Source organism: Diaporthe amygdali, assembly GCF_026229845.1.
Source record: "Diaporthe amygdali strain CAA958 chromosome Unknown NODE_2_length_3802984_cov_64_841326, whole genome shotgun sequence".
NCBI lineage: Eukaryota > Fungi > Ascomycota > Sordariomycetes > Diaporthales > Diaporthaceae > Diaporthe > Diaporthe amygdali.
The window spans coordinates 2,830,018-2,846,727 of record NW_026517022.1 but is presented as its reverse complement, the minus strand read 5'-3'; the positions used below and the strand labels follow the sequence as shown (position 1 = coordinate 2,846,727).

The 16,710-nt window shown below is 55.1% G+C and overlaps 6 protein-coding genes across 6 annotated transcripts; 3 read left to right on the top strand and 3 right to left on the bottom strand.

Moving 5' to 3' along the window:
- Window positions 1-280: 280 nt before the first annotated feature.
- J7T55_012205 (uncharacterized protein) lies at window positions 281-2,351 on the top strand (the record flags this gene model as incomplete). The annotated part of the gene is made up of 6 exons (XM_053137068.1): window positions 281-448; window positions 548-762; window positions 880-1,464; window positions 1,553-1,783; window positions 1,879-2,132; window positions 2,212-2,351. 6 exons carry the CDS (start codon window positions 281-283, stop codon window positions 2,349-2,351), a joined length of 1,593 nt encoding a protein of 530 aa, XP_053000006.1.
- Window positions 2,352-2,719: 368 nt separating this feature from the next.
- J7T55_012204 (uncharacterized protein) lies at window positions 2,720-4,113 on the bottom strand (the record flags this gene model as incomplete). The annotated part of the gene is made up of 3 exons (XM_053137067.1): window positions 2,720-3,141; window positions 3,231-3,374; window positions 3,444-4,113. The coding sequence occupies 3 exons, from the start codon at window positions 4,111-4,113 to the stop codon at window positions 2,720-2,722; spliced, it is 1,236 nt and encodes a 411-aa protein (XP_053000005.1).
- An 822-nt stretch (window positions 4,114-4,935) lies between these two features.
- Window positions 4,936-6,709, bottom strand: J7T55_012203 (S-adenosyl-L-methionine-dependent methyltransferase; the record flags this gene model as incomplete). Its single annotated transcript, XM_053137065.1, has 6 exons — window positions 4,936-4,962; window positions 5,068-5,348; window positions 5,485-5,960; window positions 6,028-6,151; window positions 6,263-6,389; window positions 6,479-6,709. The coding sequence occupies 6 exons, from the start codon at window positions 6,707-6,709 to the stop codon at window positions 4,936-4,938; spliced, it is 1,266 nt and encodes a 421-aa protein (XP_053000004.1).
- Window positions 6,710-7,346: 637 nt separating this feature from the next.
- J7T55_012202 (uncharacterized protein) lies at window positions 7,347-8,989 on the top strand (the record flags this gene model as incomplete). The annotated part of the gene is made up of 2 exons (XM_053137064.1): window positions 7,347-8,441; window positions 8,522-8,989. 2 exons carry the CDS (start codon window positions 7,347-7,349, stop codon window positions 8,987-8,989), a joined length of 1,563 nt encoding a protein of 520 aa, XP_053000003.1.
- Window positions 8,990-9,067: 78 nt separating this feature from the next.
- J7T55_012201 (uncharacterized protein) lies at window positions 9,068-10,626 on the bottom strand (the record flags this gene model as incomplete). The annotated part of the gene is made up of 3 exons (XM_053137063.1): window positions 9,068-9,749; window positions 9,841-9,910; window positions 9,993-10,626. 3 exons carry the CDS (start codon window positions 10,624-10,626, stop codon window positions 9,068-9,070), a joined length of 1,386 nt encoding a protein of 461 aa, XP_053000002.1.
- Window positions 10,627-11,050: 424 nt separating this feature from the next.
- On the top strand, window positions 11,051-16,464 carry J7T55_012200 (uncharacterized protein; the record flags this gene model as incomplete). Its single annotated transcript, XM_053137062.1, has 6 exons — window positions 11,051-11,123; window positions 11,420-13,044; window positions 13,132-13,313; window positions 13,367-14,424; window positions 15,294-16,068; window positions 16,191-16,464. 6 exons carry the CDS (start codon window positions 11,051-11,053, stop codon window positions 16,462-16,464), a joined length of 3,987 nt encoding a protein of 1,328 aa, XP_053000001.1.
- Between the last annotated feature and the right edge of the window lie 246 nt (window positions 16,465-16,710).

Here is a 16,710-nt window from a genome sequence, read left to right as displayed (position 1 = left end):
ACACCCATTTTCGCTTCTCTTCACATCACACAACTGTGGCTGAGCAGGGAACTCTAATGTTCCTAAGTACAGCCGCTCAAGTCTGCCTATATTGTGACCAATCTTGTAAATGCCTGGGTTGCATCTATAATATCTCGCATGGGCCACAGCAGCCCCATATATTACCTTTTGCACAGAACTGGACGGAATTAATTGATCATCTTCTGCGTCGTCTACAGCCTTGTATCACCACGACCATCAGTAAATTGTTTTCAAAGAGTTTTTGCAGTCTTCAACAGACATGAATGCAAATACTGAACCTTCGTCGGCCCAAATTGAGGATGAAGCGAAGCCAGAGGTCGTGATGGCGGAATTCTCTGATTCCGCATTCGGCAAGACTGATGGCGGCGGATTCATGGTGCATTCAGAAGGCCGCGTCATAGGGCTCAAGGTGGCGGGAGACGGAAAGGTAAGCTGCGCGGTCTCAAGTTCAGCTTCCTAATAGATCATGGAAATGGACTCTGGGTTGCTGAAGTGCGGCACTAATACTGCTATCTACCGCTTGTAGACGATCCTTCGGCCACAGCCCAGCGACTTGCCCGAGGATCCGTTGAACTGGTCATGGTGGAAAAAGCACCTCGTGCTTTTCACCGTATCGTTCGGCGCCAATGTCTGCGACTTCACCAGCGCCGCTGGCTATGCTCCTGTACTTGAACAGTCGGTGGAATGGGGCGTGTCTTACAGCTCGGCCAACCTGATCAACTCTATGAACATCCTCGCACTGTAAGCTTCACGAATCACGACTCTATTTGATCGTTGCGCTGCAAAGAGACCCGGGGGGGGGGGAGGTTAGGCAAGGGAAAATTATGGCTGACTCTCTCTTGCTTTCACTCCGTCAAGAGGCGTTGGTGGTCTAATATGGGTGCCCATGGCATCAGGCTGGGGGCGCGCCCCAGTCATCTTCTGGTCGACGGTTGTCGGGTTCGCCTGCGCCTTGGGCAGCTGCCTCGTGCGTGATTACGCACCCATATTCGCCTTGCGCGTCTTGCTGGGCCTCTTTATCACTGCCACGCAAACTGTCTCGGTCGGCGTCATCAAGGATATCTTCTTCTTCCACGAGAGCGCGCGCAAAATTGGCATCTGGGCCACCATCTACATCACGTCGCCGTATCTGGGCCCGTGCATGGGCAACTTTGTGCTTGGGGCCACGGGCCACTGGCCAGACGTGCTGTGGCTGACCAGTGGCATCGCAGGCCTGCAGATCGTCTTTATTGTGCTCTTCCTGGATGAATCGTGGTACAACCGGGGCTTTCCTCTCTCGGAACAGCCGCCGCGCCCTGCGAGTTTTCTGGCTCGCATGGGTCGTGTCACAGGCATCTGGTCCATCAAATACCACAACGCCTATTTCCCAACTATCGACACGGTATTAACTCGGTTCACATGGCTGATTACTCGGCCGGCTTTCTTACTGATCTGGTTCTCATAGTAAGTCTCGCAGGGCACCATCGAGAATCGCATAATAGAAGAGCCACGTACGGCTACACAGCCGAGAGCTAACCTTGCTTATCAACAGTATGCTGGTCTTTGGCTGGGCCATCGGTATCAATGTGTCAGCGTCGCTGCTCTTCGCGACGCCGAAAGAATTGGGAGGATACGGATACAGCTACACCTCGCTTGGCTATCTCTACTTTACGCCGATAGTGGGGATTGTTGTAGCCGAGATAGTGGGACACTATATCAATAACTGGTTACAGCGTTGGTATATCAAGAGGCACAATGGCATTTTTCAGCCCGAAGCACGCCTGTGAGTTACTAAATTGGCCCACTACTCACGAAATATGGTTGCACATCGGTCTTCAAATTAAGGAAATGATCTTGACACTTTTTTATCCTTGACAGATACGTTTTGTATGGCGCCACGCCATTTTACATCTGCGGCCTCGTTCTGACGGGGTTTGCCTTGGAGGACCATCTCCACGATGCAGCCGTAATCGTCGGCTGGGGTGTCTACAGTTTCGGCATCATGTTGTCGTCGGTCGCTGTGACTTCCTATGTTACTGATGCATACCCCGGCATCCCAGCTGACGTCGCTGCGTGGATTAATTTTGGTCGTGTTGCTGGTGGCTTTGCCATTGGCTTCTACGAAAGTCCTTGTGAGTACTTGTGGTGAAGACCTTCCTGGCATTATTTTATCTGAAGTGGCGTTATGCTGAACTTCTCTGTGCAATCAAGGGCAGCAGGCCATTGGGTACAAGTGGGTCTTTGGTATTCAGGCCTTGATTTGTGTCGCGGCGATAACTCCCGTCGTGTTTTTGCATATTTATGGTCGCCGTCTCAGGATGAAATATCCAATGCCAACATTTTCCTTTTAAATTCGAGCTCTTATGGAAGGACCCAATTGTTTTGAGGTATCCGTGGTTAATGAGGCGAGGGCCGGTCTTGCTTGATAAACTCTAGGGGAGGATTGTGTCCAGGTAGATGCTTGAGTAGCAACTGTTTTCAACCTCTTGTTGAGTCATCAATTGCGGAGGCTGCGGATATGTGTCGTGCATAGTCGAGTGTACATTGTAGTTGACAAAGCATTATTTACTTATCTACCTAGATACGTAAGGCTCGAGCTGGGGGGACCGGTGTAACATTGAAAGTTGGCTTCCATTGACATTTCTTTGGTACCTGCTACATCAAACTGCAGAATCTGACACGCACATAGAGTTGTGCCACTTCTCTCAAACTAGCGCCTTCAAGGCTGTCCAGGCCACAGAGCATCAGCGACCTGCCGGACTAGCCTCAGCTTCGCCAGCATATCCTCCGCAGTAATTGCATTCCCTAGGACGTGACTAGCGAATCCACACTGCGGGCTCACGCCGAGCTGCTGCAATGCTTGTTGCGGTGTCTGACCCGTCCCCTCAGCAACGTACTGGGCCGCCTGCAATACGCGGGCCTTGAGCTCGTTCGGGTCCTCCAGAGCTGGAAATTTCGAGGACACAACGCCGAGGATGACATTCTTGTCCCTGGGCAGATGGCGCAGAGGCTCAAGGGTGCCGGAGCGAGAGTCGTCATACTCGAGGTAGAATGTGTCGAAGGCCTCAGACTGTCCAAACAGGGCCTCGGCGATCTGGTCGTAGGACCCGGTTGTGAAGTGGCGTGAGTTGATGTAATTGCCTTTAGTGTTACAGGAGATAGTTACATCAGCTTCGAATTTCGAACCGCGCATCACTTCAAAGCAGCCATCGAAGAACCACGCTACTCACCTCTGCACATGTGCATCCCAACATGCAAGTCAGCCGGCTTACCAGCCAGGGAGCTATTATAGAAGCGCAGGTACTTTGTCAGAATCTTGCGTGTGTCATCACCATCCGCTTCAAAGCCGGCCACCACTCTCTCATCGCAGAATCCTGTGTTGCTTCCTGTCAGATTTCCTATTTGCTTTTGGACAGAGCAGCCAGGGTCCATGAGTTACTTACCTGTCAAGTACGGGTCGTCAACTTGGATGTTGCGGCACCCGATCCCATAGAGCAGATCAATCTCCTTCCGGAAAGCTAGGGATAAGTCGGCTAGATACTCGTCGTCATGGGCGTATACATCCTGCGGATAGGCGTAACCCTTGCGGTACAGAGTGTAATACCATAGAGGCGAGACCAACGTGAGCTTGGGCACGATGCTGGCCTTCCGGCGACCGCCCCCTTCCCTCTCGAGCTTCTCCACCACCGACCGGAGATAGACAAACTCCTTCTCGTAGATGGGGCGGTCCAACTCATGCCGGATCCGCCCCGTGCACATCGTCGTGTATGGGATGGCCTCGCCGCGGCGCAAAAAGTCGGCGACATCGGGCAGGTAGGTGCGGAAGGCCTGACGCGGGATGGGCGGGTCGACGACATCTTCGAAGCCGGCGAGAGCCAGGTGGAAGCTGCCAAGAAAGAGGATGCGCTGGTACTCGCCGTCGGTGGGCGCAGAAAAGCCCAGCTCGCACTGTGTGGTGACAATATCTGTGACGGCTGTGCTGGTGATCTCGGCGAGCGCCGCCTGGGTGGATTTCTCGGGCTCGAGGATGGCGTTGCGAAGTTGTGGGGGCCGCAAAAGGGAGCCGATGTGCTCGGCGCGGAAAGGGGGACCTTGCTTGCGGGTGGGCGGCATGTTTGGTGAATCAGGCTTTCTTTTACTTTTATTTGTTGGAGAAGAGGTGTACACAACAGGGGCATCTATCAACGGTCGTGAACCGTTCTATCAGGCTTCAAATGTTCGACGGGCCTTGACGAGAGGGGCATGGGTGCGTGCCTGAAAAATGTAGCATATTAGTATGCCATTGAACATGCCTCTCCGCGACCAATGTGACACAACCACTTCGCCTCGGTTTTTCGGTTGGCCGCTCTATTTAGCTGCTAGCACTATGGTAGTAACAATTGGGTAATTTAGGCCGGTAAGACTTGGGGTTCCGGCGTGACTTGCCGTCTATGCTGATGGCACTTTGATGAGGGTGCCCAAACGGGCCATGAGCCGTAGGCAGTATTTTTTGCGAATATGTATTATATCTGTATCCTGGGGTATCCTGGCGGTGGGGGAAAAAATAGACTTTTCAAAGGCTTGCAAGGGGTAGAGAAGCAGATCAGGGCTTTTTTCAACGAAACAAAAATATGTCAGGAAAAGAATGTAGCCTGGATGGGTGCACTGAAAAAGCTGGGTGGCCCGATTCTGGCTGGTTTAGAAGGCGCGAAGTTCTAGCAACTCAGAACAACATTGTATGCAACCAAAGACGGTAAGGTTTCGACACTTCCCAAAGTAGACCGCAAGTGAACACAAAGTGCACACGGCCTGCCTCATATATTGTGCTTTATGTTGTGTAACTAAGGATCCAGACTTTGGAATACGTCTCTCATTCATGTCCTGTACATGCAGAGACCGAAAACATTCTGCATTCAGGCAGCTAGACTAGTTTGAAATCTCTCAACATGCGTAGCCCTACTTCAACCGTGCCACAATCGCTACCTGCGGCTTGACGTTAGTATATAAGTTCGTCCTTTTTTTTTTGAAAAGAAAAAGAAACATAACAGTACAAGGACATTGGCGAGTTCAACAAGATATACAACTCACATAGTGCGTCTTGGGGCTACTGTAGATTTTGGTCAGTTTCAGACCCGCAGCATCGAGAATCCCCTTAAACTGCGGCGCCGTCCGCTCGGTCCCGGCAAAAGTGAGCATGACTAAATCCACCCAGCACGCCTCAGCATCTGCGCCGACTTCTGGGACCAGAAATTCGTTGATGACCACACGCGACTCGGGCGTCATGGCTCCCACCACGTTCTTCAAAATGCCCACGCTGATCTCATCTGGCCAGTCGTGGAGGACCCGGCGCATGAAGTAGATGAGAGCACCTGAAGAAGAAAAAGCAGTCGAGTAAGTTTCATGGATGTACAAGACTCTGCGAGTAACCGAGACGCCGGCCAGAGAAGTAGGCAGACAAAAGGTAAGGGGATACCTAGGTAAAGGGGAGAGGAGACCTCATCTTACCTTTTGCAGGCTGCGGCTCGAAGAAATTATGCGCCATCTTCTCGACATCGGGATGCTCATTCTGCGCGGCCTCGATAGTCCCGGGTAGATCTTGCACAATCACGCGTCCCGGCACGCCCGCAAGCTGTTCGCGAATGACCTGCGCCGCCTGGCCGCGCCCGCCCCCAATATCAACGACTAAAAGGGTCTCATCCGTGGTAGTAGCTGTAGTGGTGGGGCTGTTCGAGCTCCACCCTACAGCCTCGCGCCAGGGAAACAGCGTGATTGACACGGTGCCCTGAGTGGATGCCGTGGTCATGGCCATGTTGAAGCTCGCGATGCGCGCGGGGAAGCGTGCCATCCACTCGAAGATGGGCACGCCGCCCGTTTGGAAGTGGAAAGTGTAAGGGTTGTCGTGGGTTGAGGTAGGAATCTTGCGGCCATTTTGCTGGAAGTACTCATGGAAATTTGCGGAGACGGCCATGTGCTCGTCGACGCTGTTTTTCGGGTCAACAAGGCATTCACTTAGCAACGGTTGGGGAGGGGGTGTTTGGGAGGACTCACGCCATTTGGAAGAAACCCCTAAGTCCAGGGTCCAAGTACGCTCTTGATAGAGTGGTATGGGCGTATTCCTCCTTGTTGACTTCGGTGAAAAGACCCAGAGCCGTGGTTATTCTCATCAGGCGAACTTGAGACGAGCAGGACAATGAGCTTGGGGTCCATCTCTCTGCGCTCCCAACACCGCAAAATAAAACGTACCGACTAAACATAATGGGCATGAGATGATCATTGGACTTACTCAACAATAGCTTCTCAGCTCCAAGCGCATCACTAAGTTGCTGGGCTGTTCTGCTGTCCCCATTCATTGGGAGCTCGTCGAAGACGCCCATGGACAGCAGTGCGCGTACTGCGCCAGTATATGTGAACTAGTCTCATCGTCAGCACTTTTTGACACCGCAAGTCTGGACACAGATGCCCTCGTCTCCGCATCTGAACACTTCCTGTACAAACATACCTTCTCCAAGTGATCATGGATCATGTCTACGGGCCCCTTGACGGCCGAATACAGACGCCAGACCTGGTCTGCCAACAGTAGCCTGGTCTGGGCCACTGCTGCTGTTGAGTCATCGCCATTCTGCTCCTGGGTTACAGCGTCGCTCCACCGTTGAGCTGTGGCGTTCACCTCGGAGAGAGCCCGGGCTATCACCTCGTCCGCCGCCCCATGCTTGATCGTCGTGCTGGGCATGATGGTAGTCGATAACAAGAGCCCATCCGACGTAGATCAGCTGGTCGATTGATGTTTTCGAGAGTCTCACTCGCTTCCAGTGATATATCATAACAGAGTCTATCAAAGAACAAGAAGCCTGCCGAGCAACAAAATGTAACCAAGCATGATGCCTACGCACCCAGCTAGTCTGTGTCCCTTTCCCACCTAGGAACTTAGTCCGCCGAGTCGGAAAACTGTAAAAAGCCCCCGGCGTGCCTAGGCGACATGGAACTCAGAACACAAACGCCGCAAACAGGGTTTGTCCGCGGGCCGCCTGCGGGACCCCAACACCTCCACAGATTGGTTTCTGTTTCACCAGAAGCTCAAAATTCGGAACTCCACCTCTTGCCTGGCTTGGCCCGGTCCAAATCCCGCAAGGAGCCGTGGTAGTCCGCGGTGGGCATGCCGAGGCCAACTCACTCGATCGTTGTCTCCAGTGCAGCCTGTGACCATGAACCCCGGCGCAGCGGAGAGGCGGCAACGGTAGGTAAGTGAAGGACTGCACAGGCACTGCAAGGATGCAAAAGATGTACTTAGAGATGTCTCCATAGTTGCAGCAATGCCCTGCCTTGTCGATATTCAACGTCAAACAATCGTTCTCACTGCCGCCATAACGATGCGTCTACCAGATTTGCTCGTCGAGGTGCAGTGGGCCGCCACTGCCATCACCACCATTGTCACGGCAATCCTCGCGCTCTCCCTCGTCTCCCTCACTTTTCTTTTCCTTCACCGCCTCTACTTTCATCCCCTAGCCGCGTACCCGGGCCCCTGGCTCGGCAGGCTCACAGAATGGAATACGGTCCTCGCCTCCCTGAGCGGCGAGTCGACGCGTACCCGTCACGCCTGGAGCCAGCGCTACGGGCCCGGCCCCGTGCGCATCGGGCCCAACGAGCTGCTCTTCAGCGACCTAGCCTCGGTCAAGGACATCTACGGCCAGTCGTCGCGGCCATGCCTCAAGGACCCGAGCTTCTATGGGCCCTTCACCGTGTGCGGCGTGCGCAACGTCTTCAACAGCTTCGAGCGCGCCGAGCACGCGCGGATCCGGCGGCTGTTTGCCCACGCGTTCTCGCTGGCCGAGGTGCGCAAGATGCAGGGACGTGTGGCGCCGATCCTGGGCAAGTGCTTGGATGGGCTCGAGGCGGCTCAGCCGGTGGACCTCTACGAGCCCCTCTCGCGCCTGTTCGTGGACATTATCAGCGAGCTCAGCTTCGATGAGTCGTTTGACACGCTGGGCGGATACCTAGTCGACGAGGCCGGGTGGGCGGACCAGCTGCAGAACATCTCGGCGCTGTTGGGCATGGTGCCGTTCATCGAGTGGCTGCCCCTGAGGTTTGTGCAGGAGGCGGTCCGGGCGCGGCCGCTTATGATCGAGTTTGCGCGGCAGCGAATCGAGGGGTTTCGGGCGCGTCTGGCCAAGGGCATGGTGAGGGAGGGTTCGTTGCTGAAGCGGGTGGTGGAGACGGATCTGGATCTGGACGACGAGGGAGAGCATGGGCATGCGCACACGCAGCCGTTGACGAACCTGGAGCTGATGGAGAATGCCATTGTCTTCATCCAGGCGGGCAGCGAGACGTCGATGAGCTCCATGCTGTATCTCCTGTACGAGTTGGACAGGCATCCCGCTGTGAGGGAGAAGCTGGTCCAGGAGATTCGAGAGGCCTGTCCGCCAGACACCAGGACAGTTCCCCGCTTCGAGAGAATTCAAAGCCTGGTACGTACTTACTTGAGAAGCATATACAAGTCACTTGTCACAAGAGACCTTCTACTCATATGTACATCTTGCACATCAAGCTATACCTCAACCAAGTCATCGACGAAACCCTCCGCCTCCGCGGGCCCATCCCCGTCAACCTCCCACGCATCTCCCCTGGCAAGGTCATCGGCGGTCACTACGTCCCCGCCGGCACGCGCGTCTGCAACCTGGCATACACGACGCACCGCGACCCGGCCGTCTTCCTGGACCCCGAGGCCTTTGTGCCCGAGCGGTGGGCGGAGCCTACCGAGGCCATGAAGCTAGCATTCCGGCCCTTCAGCACGGGGCCGCGCAACTGCATCGGCATACACTTGGCGCGCATGGATCTGATGCTGGCGACGTGTGCGATGTACAACCGGTTTGACTTGCGTTTGGACGCGGAGAGAACCACGCCCGAGATGATGTATGCGCAGGATCGCGGGGTCATGTCGCCGCAGGGGAAGAGGGTGTTTTTTTACATCACGCCACGAGAAAAGAATGTAAATTCAGTGATTCATACATCATAAAAATGAAATGCAAAGCACCAAAACTTAGATATGTCTATGGAGCGTCCGTTCTCACTATGTCAGGTCGCCAGGCGGTCTTTAGGCACAGGAAGTCAAGATCGCATCTCGAAATGTCACAGCCGCTTCCGCACACAGCTGCACAAGAACGCGAGCGCCCCACTCGAAATCGCATGTGTCCAGGTAGATCTGGGCCGAGAAGCGCGCCCACCATTGACCCCGGTAGGAGAGGATGGCGATGAAGGTGCCATGCTTACTGACCATTTCCTCGCACATCCAGCTCTGGATCTGGAGAGCACCCGTCTGTCCGCAGCCGGTCAGCTCTTCCTCCTCCTCCTCCTTCTTTCTCATCTCCAGGGGCAGGCGAACCATGACCATGGAGCACTGGTGCCGCAGTTCGCCCCGTGCGTTGTCCATGACCTCTGTCCCCAGGATGCGAGCTGCCGCGGCTCCCCCTTGTGCGGCTAGATCCCAGCAATAGCGCATGATGGCATCTTCACCACCGCACACATCGCGGCGGAACTGCAGCGCGGCCGGTACGCACAGCAGCGCGGCGTTGTCGACGGTGCCAACGAACTCAAACTGCTGTACGAAGTTGCTCTTGTCAGATGGTGGCAGGGGGTTGGGCATCGGCGGCGCTACTTGGTCCCCTGGCTGGAGGAGAGGCTGGTACCAGTGCGACGTAGGTAGGGAGGAGCGCATGAGGTGCTGGTTGCGGAGAGGGACGTAGAGGATTGCACAGCCTCTTGGGGTGTACAGCCATCTGTTTGTGGTTGTGTTTCCAAGCTGGTAAGAGATAATGATCGCCACAAGCAAGACAGAAGAAGCATGCAAGGGTACACGTGTGTACATACTTGTGACAATTAGAGGTGAAAAAATCCGGGTCGAGACTCCTGAGGTCAAATGGGAAATGCCCTATGGCATCTGCGGAGACACACAATTGATCATAAATGATAAGACAGACGAAGAGATAGTCAACTAAGGCCCCAAGACATTCTTTACTTACGAGCACCATCCACTAGGGTCAGAGCGCCCTCGGCGCGTGCAACTCGGATCATGTCCTCAAAGGGGAGCCTCACACCTGGCAAGCTGGGAATCGTCTCTAACACTACTATACGCACGCTTTTACCCTGCCGCGCGCATTCCGCAAAGGCTTCCCGGTAGGCATCCAGGATCGTCACATACGAGGCCGGCAGCGCAAAGGTGACACACATTTTCTCGACCGGCGATGTGTCAACCACCCAGTCGATGGTCTTGCGCGTGGCGCCATACACGGTGTCAAGGAACAGAACGACATCGCCTGGGCCCCACTGCGGAGCGAGGTTTCTGAGCACGGCGTTGACGGCCGTCGTGGCGTTGGCGACGAGCACCAGCTCGTCAGGGTCCACGCGCAGGTGGGCCGCGGCGGCGTGGCGCGAGGTGTCGAGCAGGCGCGGGTACTCGTAGCGGATGTAACGGTCCGGCGCGCGCTCCGAGGCGTCTTGAAAGGCGCGCAGGGTGTCGAGGACGGGGCGCACTGTGCTCCCGAAGGAGCCGTGGTTGAGATTCACATAGGCCGGGTCGAGGAGAAAGTACCTGTTGCGCATGGCTTGGCCAAAGGGAACGCGAGCAGTGGGTTGGGTGAGGATTCCTTCTGTCATGTTGGGCTTTGTAATATAGTCTTGATGCTGTAGCAAGGCCTGCTAACACAGTCTTTAGGAGAGAGACAAGCGACCAGCCTACCCTCAGTGCCGCTTGCACCAAAATTGGGCTTCTGGGGGGAATCTAAAAGTAATTATTAAAAACTCCAATAGGGGCATGTTCTTAAGTACATATGTGACTGGGAACCTGGCCAATTACGTACTCAAGATATCGAGGTACTTGAGTATATATGCACCAGGGTATCCAGGTACTTGATTGTCTACTCAGAGTTTCAGGCTACTTACCATCGGCCCAGAATAAGGTTTTACCCCAGATCTACCCCACATCTTAACCTCCGCCAGGTCATAAGCAGTTCCTCTGATTCTCTAATTTCTCAGTAGCAACATCAGACCTCGACGACATTTGCTATTTCCAGCAAGCATCATGACCATCTACTGCACGTACTGTGGGCAGGGCTTTGCAAGAAGCGAGCACCTGCAACGACACGTCCTCACCCGTACGTGGGCATTTGCTGCTCCCAGGTACCTCCAGAATGTCGCCTCACCGTACTGATGCGTAATGAGTAACCAACACAACTTGCTATAGATAGCGATCTGCGACCGTTTGACTGCCCAATATGCCATTTAACATTCAAACGCAAGTGGGTGATGTCCTTCCCCCCCCCTCCCCCCCTCCTTTTTTTCTTTTCTTTTCTTTTCCTTTTTTGCGTGCTCAGATGAGCTTAATAAAATGGTAGGGACTTAATGAAAAAACACTTCCTTTCCCACCATGGCAACGATCCCATCACGAAAGACACCACCCCTCTCAGCGCGCAGGACAGCGAGTCTGCTCGCGCGCTGCTGGCCAAGGTCCGCAGCAGCGCGGCCTGCTCAAACTGTGCCCGAACAAAGACAAAATGCGATAACGACACCAAACAGCCCTGTACGCGCTGCCAGTCCAAAGGCCTGGCCTGTGCCGCCCGCACAAGTCGTCCTCGCGGGCCGCGGCCCAAACAGAAGGAGAGGCAAGGGCAGCCGGACGTACAGCCAGAGAATTCTCACTCGCACTCGGCAGCAAACTCCCCCATCAACACTCGCTCGAACTGTTGCGGAGACAAGGACACACCGTCCTCTGCTGAGTGTAGTGTCACCGGCTATGCAGAGCCAGAGCCTGAACCTGGACCTGGACCTGGACCGTCCAGTAACGCGGCCTCATCCTCTTTATGGAATACTCAGGGCTTAGCGGCAGACCATCCTCCTCCTTCCCAGGTGCCCACAGCTTTTCTTCCCCCGCAACAGCAGAAGCACACAGATCCTCCGCCGCCCGCCTCCATGCTTTTATTTCAGGATGGTTTTGACTCGGACCTCTTCCCATCGATGGGCTCTATTCCTGGTGCCGGAAGTCCCGTCGTGTTTGGTCCATCGTGGGATTTTGGGAACTCACCAGATGAACTTGAGCACTTCTTCAACTCAGCATCTGGCGTTTTTGGCCCCTTTCTGCCCTTTGCTAGTCCGTCCCAATTCGACATAGAGCCACCTACACCTGTTGTCACAAATGGAAGCAATGAAGACGCCATTATGCGCGAGGCAGAGCTAAAGCCCCAAGTGGATGCGTCCACTTTGAAACTTCATATCTGCCCCGACCCAGAGCCAGTGGCACAAACTTCCTCCCGAGCCGTGGACGAAACTGTCGAAGATGATCTGTGGGCCCTCCCCAAGGACGTCGAGCACTGGACCATGCTCCAGTGTTGTCCCACCCCGTCGTCCGTATGTCCCGGGCGCGCAACCGCCCACCTGTCCTTCCTCGAAGAAAGCTCCTGCTCGCACCGCTCCGCCAGAACCTGGAGCCTGCGTCCATGGACTTACGGCAGCGCAGCACCCGCCTGCGTCAGCAACGTGTCGCTCTCGGCGCTCACGCGCGAGCGGCTCTCCGCCATCACGCAGAGCTTCTTTCCCAAGGCGCTTGAGATGCATGGGCTGGGCTCGACCTCGACCTCGGCCTCGTCCCCGCACCGCCGTGCCTCGGAGTGGTTCGGCTCGTCGGGCTTCATCCTACTGCCGCCCACTGCGGACCTCAACTTGTTTCTCGAGACCTACATTGGCTGCGTGGAGCCTTTTTTCCCTCTTGTGCCCACGCGCACCCTCGACCCCAACGAGCTGCTCGGCGCCAGCGACAATGAGAAGGGCGCCACGCTGTTGCTGCTGCTCATGATGGCCATTGGGGCGTCCTGCAATCCTGCCCCCAGCGCGAGGCGGCTGGGCGCGGGGCTGGCGGAGGTGTGTCGCATTGCGCTGACGGATTTGGTGGAGAAGGACAACCAGTACTCGACAGTGCCGTTGATTCTGCAGTGCAGCTTGCTGCTGACAATCCAGTCGTGCTGGGGCGGCGAGAAGTGGCAGATGGACATCGGGGCGGGCCACCGCTTCATGTACATTGCGGTCAGTGTTCATTTCTTTTTCAGACGCCGTACAGAGTACGCAAGGAGAGCCGGGGAGAGTTGAGCTGATACATGCCGTCTCGTCTAGATGCTCCGAAACTCTGGGTACTTTCAGAACGTGGCACCAAAGCGTCTCCACAGCAGGGTCGCCGTCGACAGGCACTTGAATATCCACCGCGCCTGGCGGAACTGGGTGGAGCAGGAAGGCCGGCGAAGGCAAGTGACATCGGGTATAAATATATGTGCTTATGCATATGTATATCGTACCAAGTCTTTGAGCACATATATAAATAAACATAACTAACAGGAGTATCTGATGGCAGGCTTGCATACGATTGGGTTATGGTTGACCAAGAGCTCAGTCTCTTCTACGACCAACCCCCTACCTTCGCCATCACCGAGCTGCGCGCACCCCTCCCCGAAATAGATGCCCTGTGGCATGCCGAGAACGCCGCCGAATGGGGGGCCCTGTACGACAGCGAGAAGTCGTCAAGGCCACAGTACTCGCTCCGCCGGCTCTTTCAGCTCTGCCTTGCCAACGACATCGACCCAGCCGCCTACCACCTCACGCCCACCCGCCTACGGCTACTCCTCTACCCCATTCAAAGCCTCGTATTCCACCACGGCCAGCTGCTCGACGCCGTCCCCGACAGGCAGATCCCCGCCTTGTCCAGCTTCAAGACCACCACCCGCACCTCGTCACTCCTGCGCCTCGAGGAGCTGCAGAGCCTCCTCCAGACATGGTGGACCCTCGCGGAGCAGCACCAGCACGAGGCCTTGAACCCCACATGCGATACCGCGCAAATCCCGGCACCGCCGCCGTCAGACTCGGACCAGGTCCTCAGCCGAGCCAATACTCTCCTGTTCCACCTCATCAGCCTCCAATTGTACACCGACCTCAAAGCCATCGAGAGCTTCGCCCGCGGCGAAGACCTGTCTTGTTCTGGAGGCAGCAGCAGCGCCGTCGACACCGCTTCCCTCCGTACCCGCCACCACCTCCTCGCGGCCCGGTGCGTCTTTGCCCCGCCCGAGGCCGTCTACCACGCGGGGCAGGTCCTCCGCCTCGTGCGCGCGACGCCCCTCGCTCGGCGCCCGCCCTGGTGGGCCGCGGCCGTGTACCGCGCTGCCCTGGTGCTGTGGGCGTACGCGAGCATGCAGCAGTGCCTGTCTTCGTCGCGCGAGGAGGAGGGCAGCGCCAACCAGCCGGTGCTCGTCGCGATTGACGCGGTGCTGCCCGGGGATCCGGCGATGGGGCGGTTCTTGCGTCAGGGGAGGGGCGTGCCGGTGCTCTCGAACGGTGGCGCGGCAACGGTGCGCGTAGATCGGGAGCCGCAGAGAGTGCTCGGGGCGTGTGTTGCTGTGCTGGGTGCGGGAGAGGCATGTACGTGGTTTGCCATGGGGGTCCGGATCAAGCTCGAGATGCTGCTGCAGGCTTGGAGTGGGCTGGGGCATGGAGCCGTCTAGGGCAGAGGGCAGGTAGCATGTGCAGGGTATGGTCTTAGTTAGAGACTGACTAGGTCACATGGCGTCTCGTTGCCAACACAGTCACTCTTTCGTCCCCGTGCAAAGCGGTCGTTTGTATGCACCATACCATTTCGTATCATACGTTGAGCAACACCATGGTAAAAGAGCCTAGGATGAAAATACAGGGCGAGATAATATGTTCTATGTATAACACTCCATGCAAAAGTAAATTTGTTTCGAATGTTCGAGCACAGAGTAGAAGAATAGTGTTGGCTGATTCCACGGACTGGCTCGCTTTTTGGCTGCACACATGCGGCTGTTGGAACATTCACCAGCCTGCCGGCCTATCTTGCATATAACCTTGGCCTGATGAGCTTGTAACGGCCACTCGGCGGGCCCAACTGCAGGGGTTGGTCGTATTGTTGGACCGATCTCGTCTTTCCCAAGCTGTCTTTTTAGTTATCCTGCGGGGTACCATGTCTGACGAGACTTTTCGCTTTGGATACCAACGCTATTTTCTGGACGGCACGCTCTTTACTAACCACATGAAATGATCGATGAAAGTTGGAGATACTTGACCTACGGCGGTGTAATTACGCCTGGAGGACCGAGTCGATGGGACGTCTTGGATTTTGACCAGCGTCGTACCATCTCAGTCAACTTACCAAATGAAGAGTATAACGGTGACATTGTCATAAGTACGATTGTTTTTCCAGCGTTATGTCTCATATCCTGGCTGAGATGCGAGCCGCCCATGGTACGTTTCAAGGACTAATCGATCTGCAGATTTTTTGAGGAAGTACGAGGACAAGGTTGACCCTGATGTCTTCGCCATCACCATCAGCGAACAGGGGGAACTCACCGTCTCTAAAGATTCCGAGGTTGATGAGACTCAGTGTCCCCACTATCCTGCTTTGGATGATGTCGAGCGTGCGGAATCGATACATACTGTATCCAGAGGACAGCTCCGTGAGATTGAGCGATTTAGTCCCAATGTCGATCTCACATCCTATTCTTCGCAGGATGCAGGAAAAGTTAGACAAGTCGTCTTCAAATACTACTTCTTGGATCGATTTCTGTTCAGAAGATGGGACGAGCTCAATACCTGGATGCGTCTGCCTTTACACCCTTTCATCGTTCCGTTCGACAGGCTTGTTGTAGATGAGCTTGAGGGTCGAGAAGTTGTCGTCGGATTTACAACCGTCTATATACCAGGAGGCACAATTGAAGAAAACACGTCTCGAATCTTCAAGCTCAAATGGTTGAAGCAACTTCTCTGTGCTGTTGATGATCTCAATCTCAAGTACGGTATCCAACATCAGGACATAGCCCCAAGAAACCTTCTGGTGGACGAAGAAGCAGACAAGCTGCTTGTCTTTGACTTCAATTTCGCTGCTCGCATTGGATATCCGTATCAAGAGGACTACGAGCAGTACAGTGTACACCGAAACGACGTCAAAGGTGTTATTTTCACAGTTTACGAAATCATCACGCGGGACACGCATTTCACGGAGATATCTCACCATGAGCAAGACTCCACCAATATTCTCAGCATGGAAAGGTGAGTGATCATCCCATCCCCCACCCCCCCCCCCCCAAACAAGGCTCACAGTATTCTGAGACAATCTTTCATCAAGCTGGCAACAACACCCACAAGTCCGACTTGACCATCCCGTAGCCGAGTATCGCTCAGTCCTCTATTCATGGGTTGAGTCCAGACGACAAGGGCAGCAAGTCAGTCACTATACGGAAGCTTCAGAGTACATCGATTGGCCAAAAATCCCCCCTCCACCACGGGACGAGCTGGATGACATCGTACCAGATGCTCCGGAGTATCGATCTGATATGCCTGGCCAAGATCCCACAGACTTTGGGACCGATGACGGCGAGTCTCTCTCCGGCCTGGCCTGGTTCACAAACCGCAGAGACCGGCGAGAGCAAGGGCTGGAAATTCTAGATTGGCAGCGTCCTCCTCAAGGTCAGATACCACATGGATGTTGTGTCTTGGCATCTGGGACTGTCATAACTGAAGAGTGTTAATAGAAGATTCATGTATCAGCATTTGATTTTGTGTGATTTCGAACATTCTCGTCATGTCGTTTAGGAACGGCGTCGTGGTCCATTTTATTTTGCTGGCACTACTGAAGTAGTCCTGCGTCTGAGGATACACAGAACAAGTCAACTCGTGCGAGTAAGCATTCTC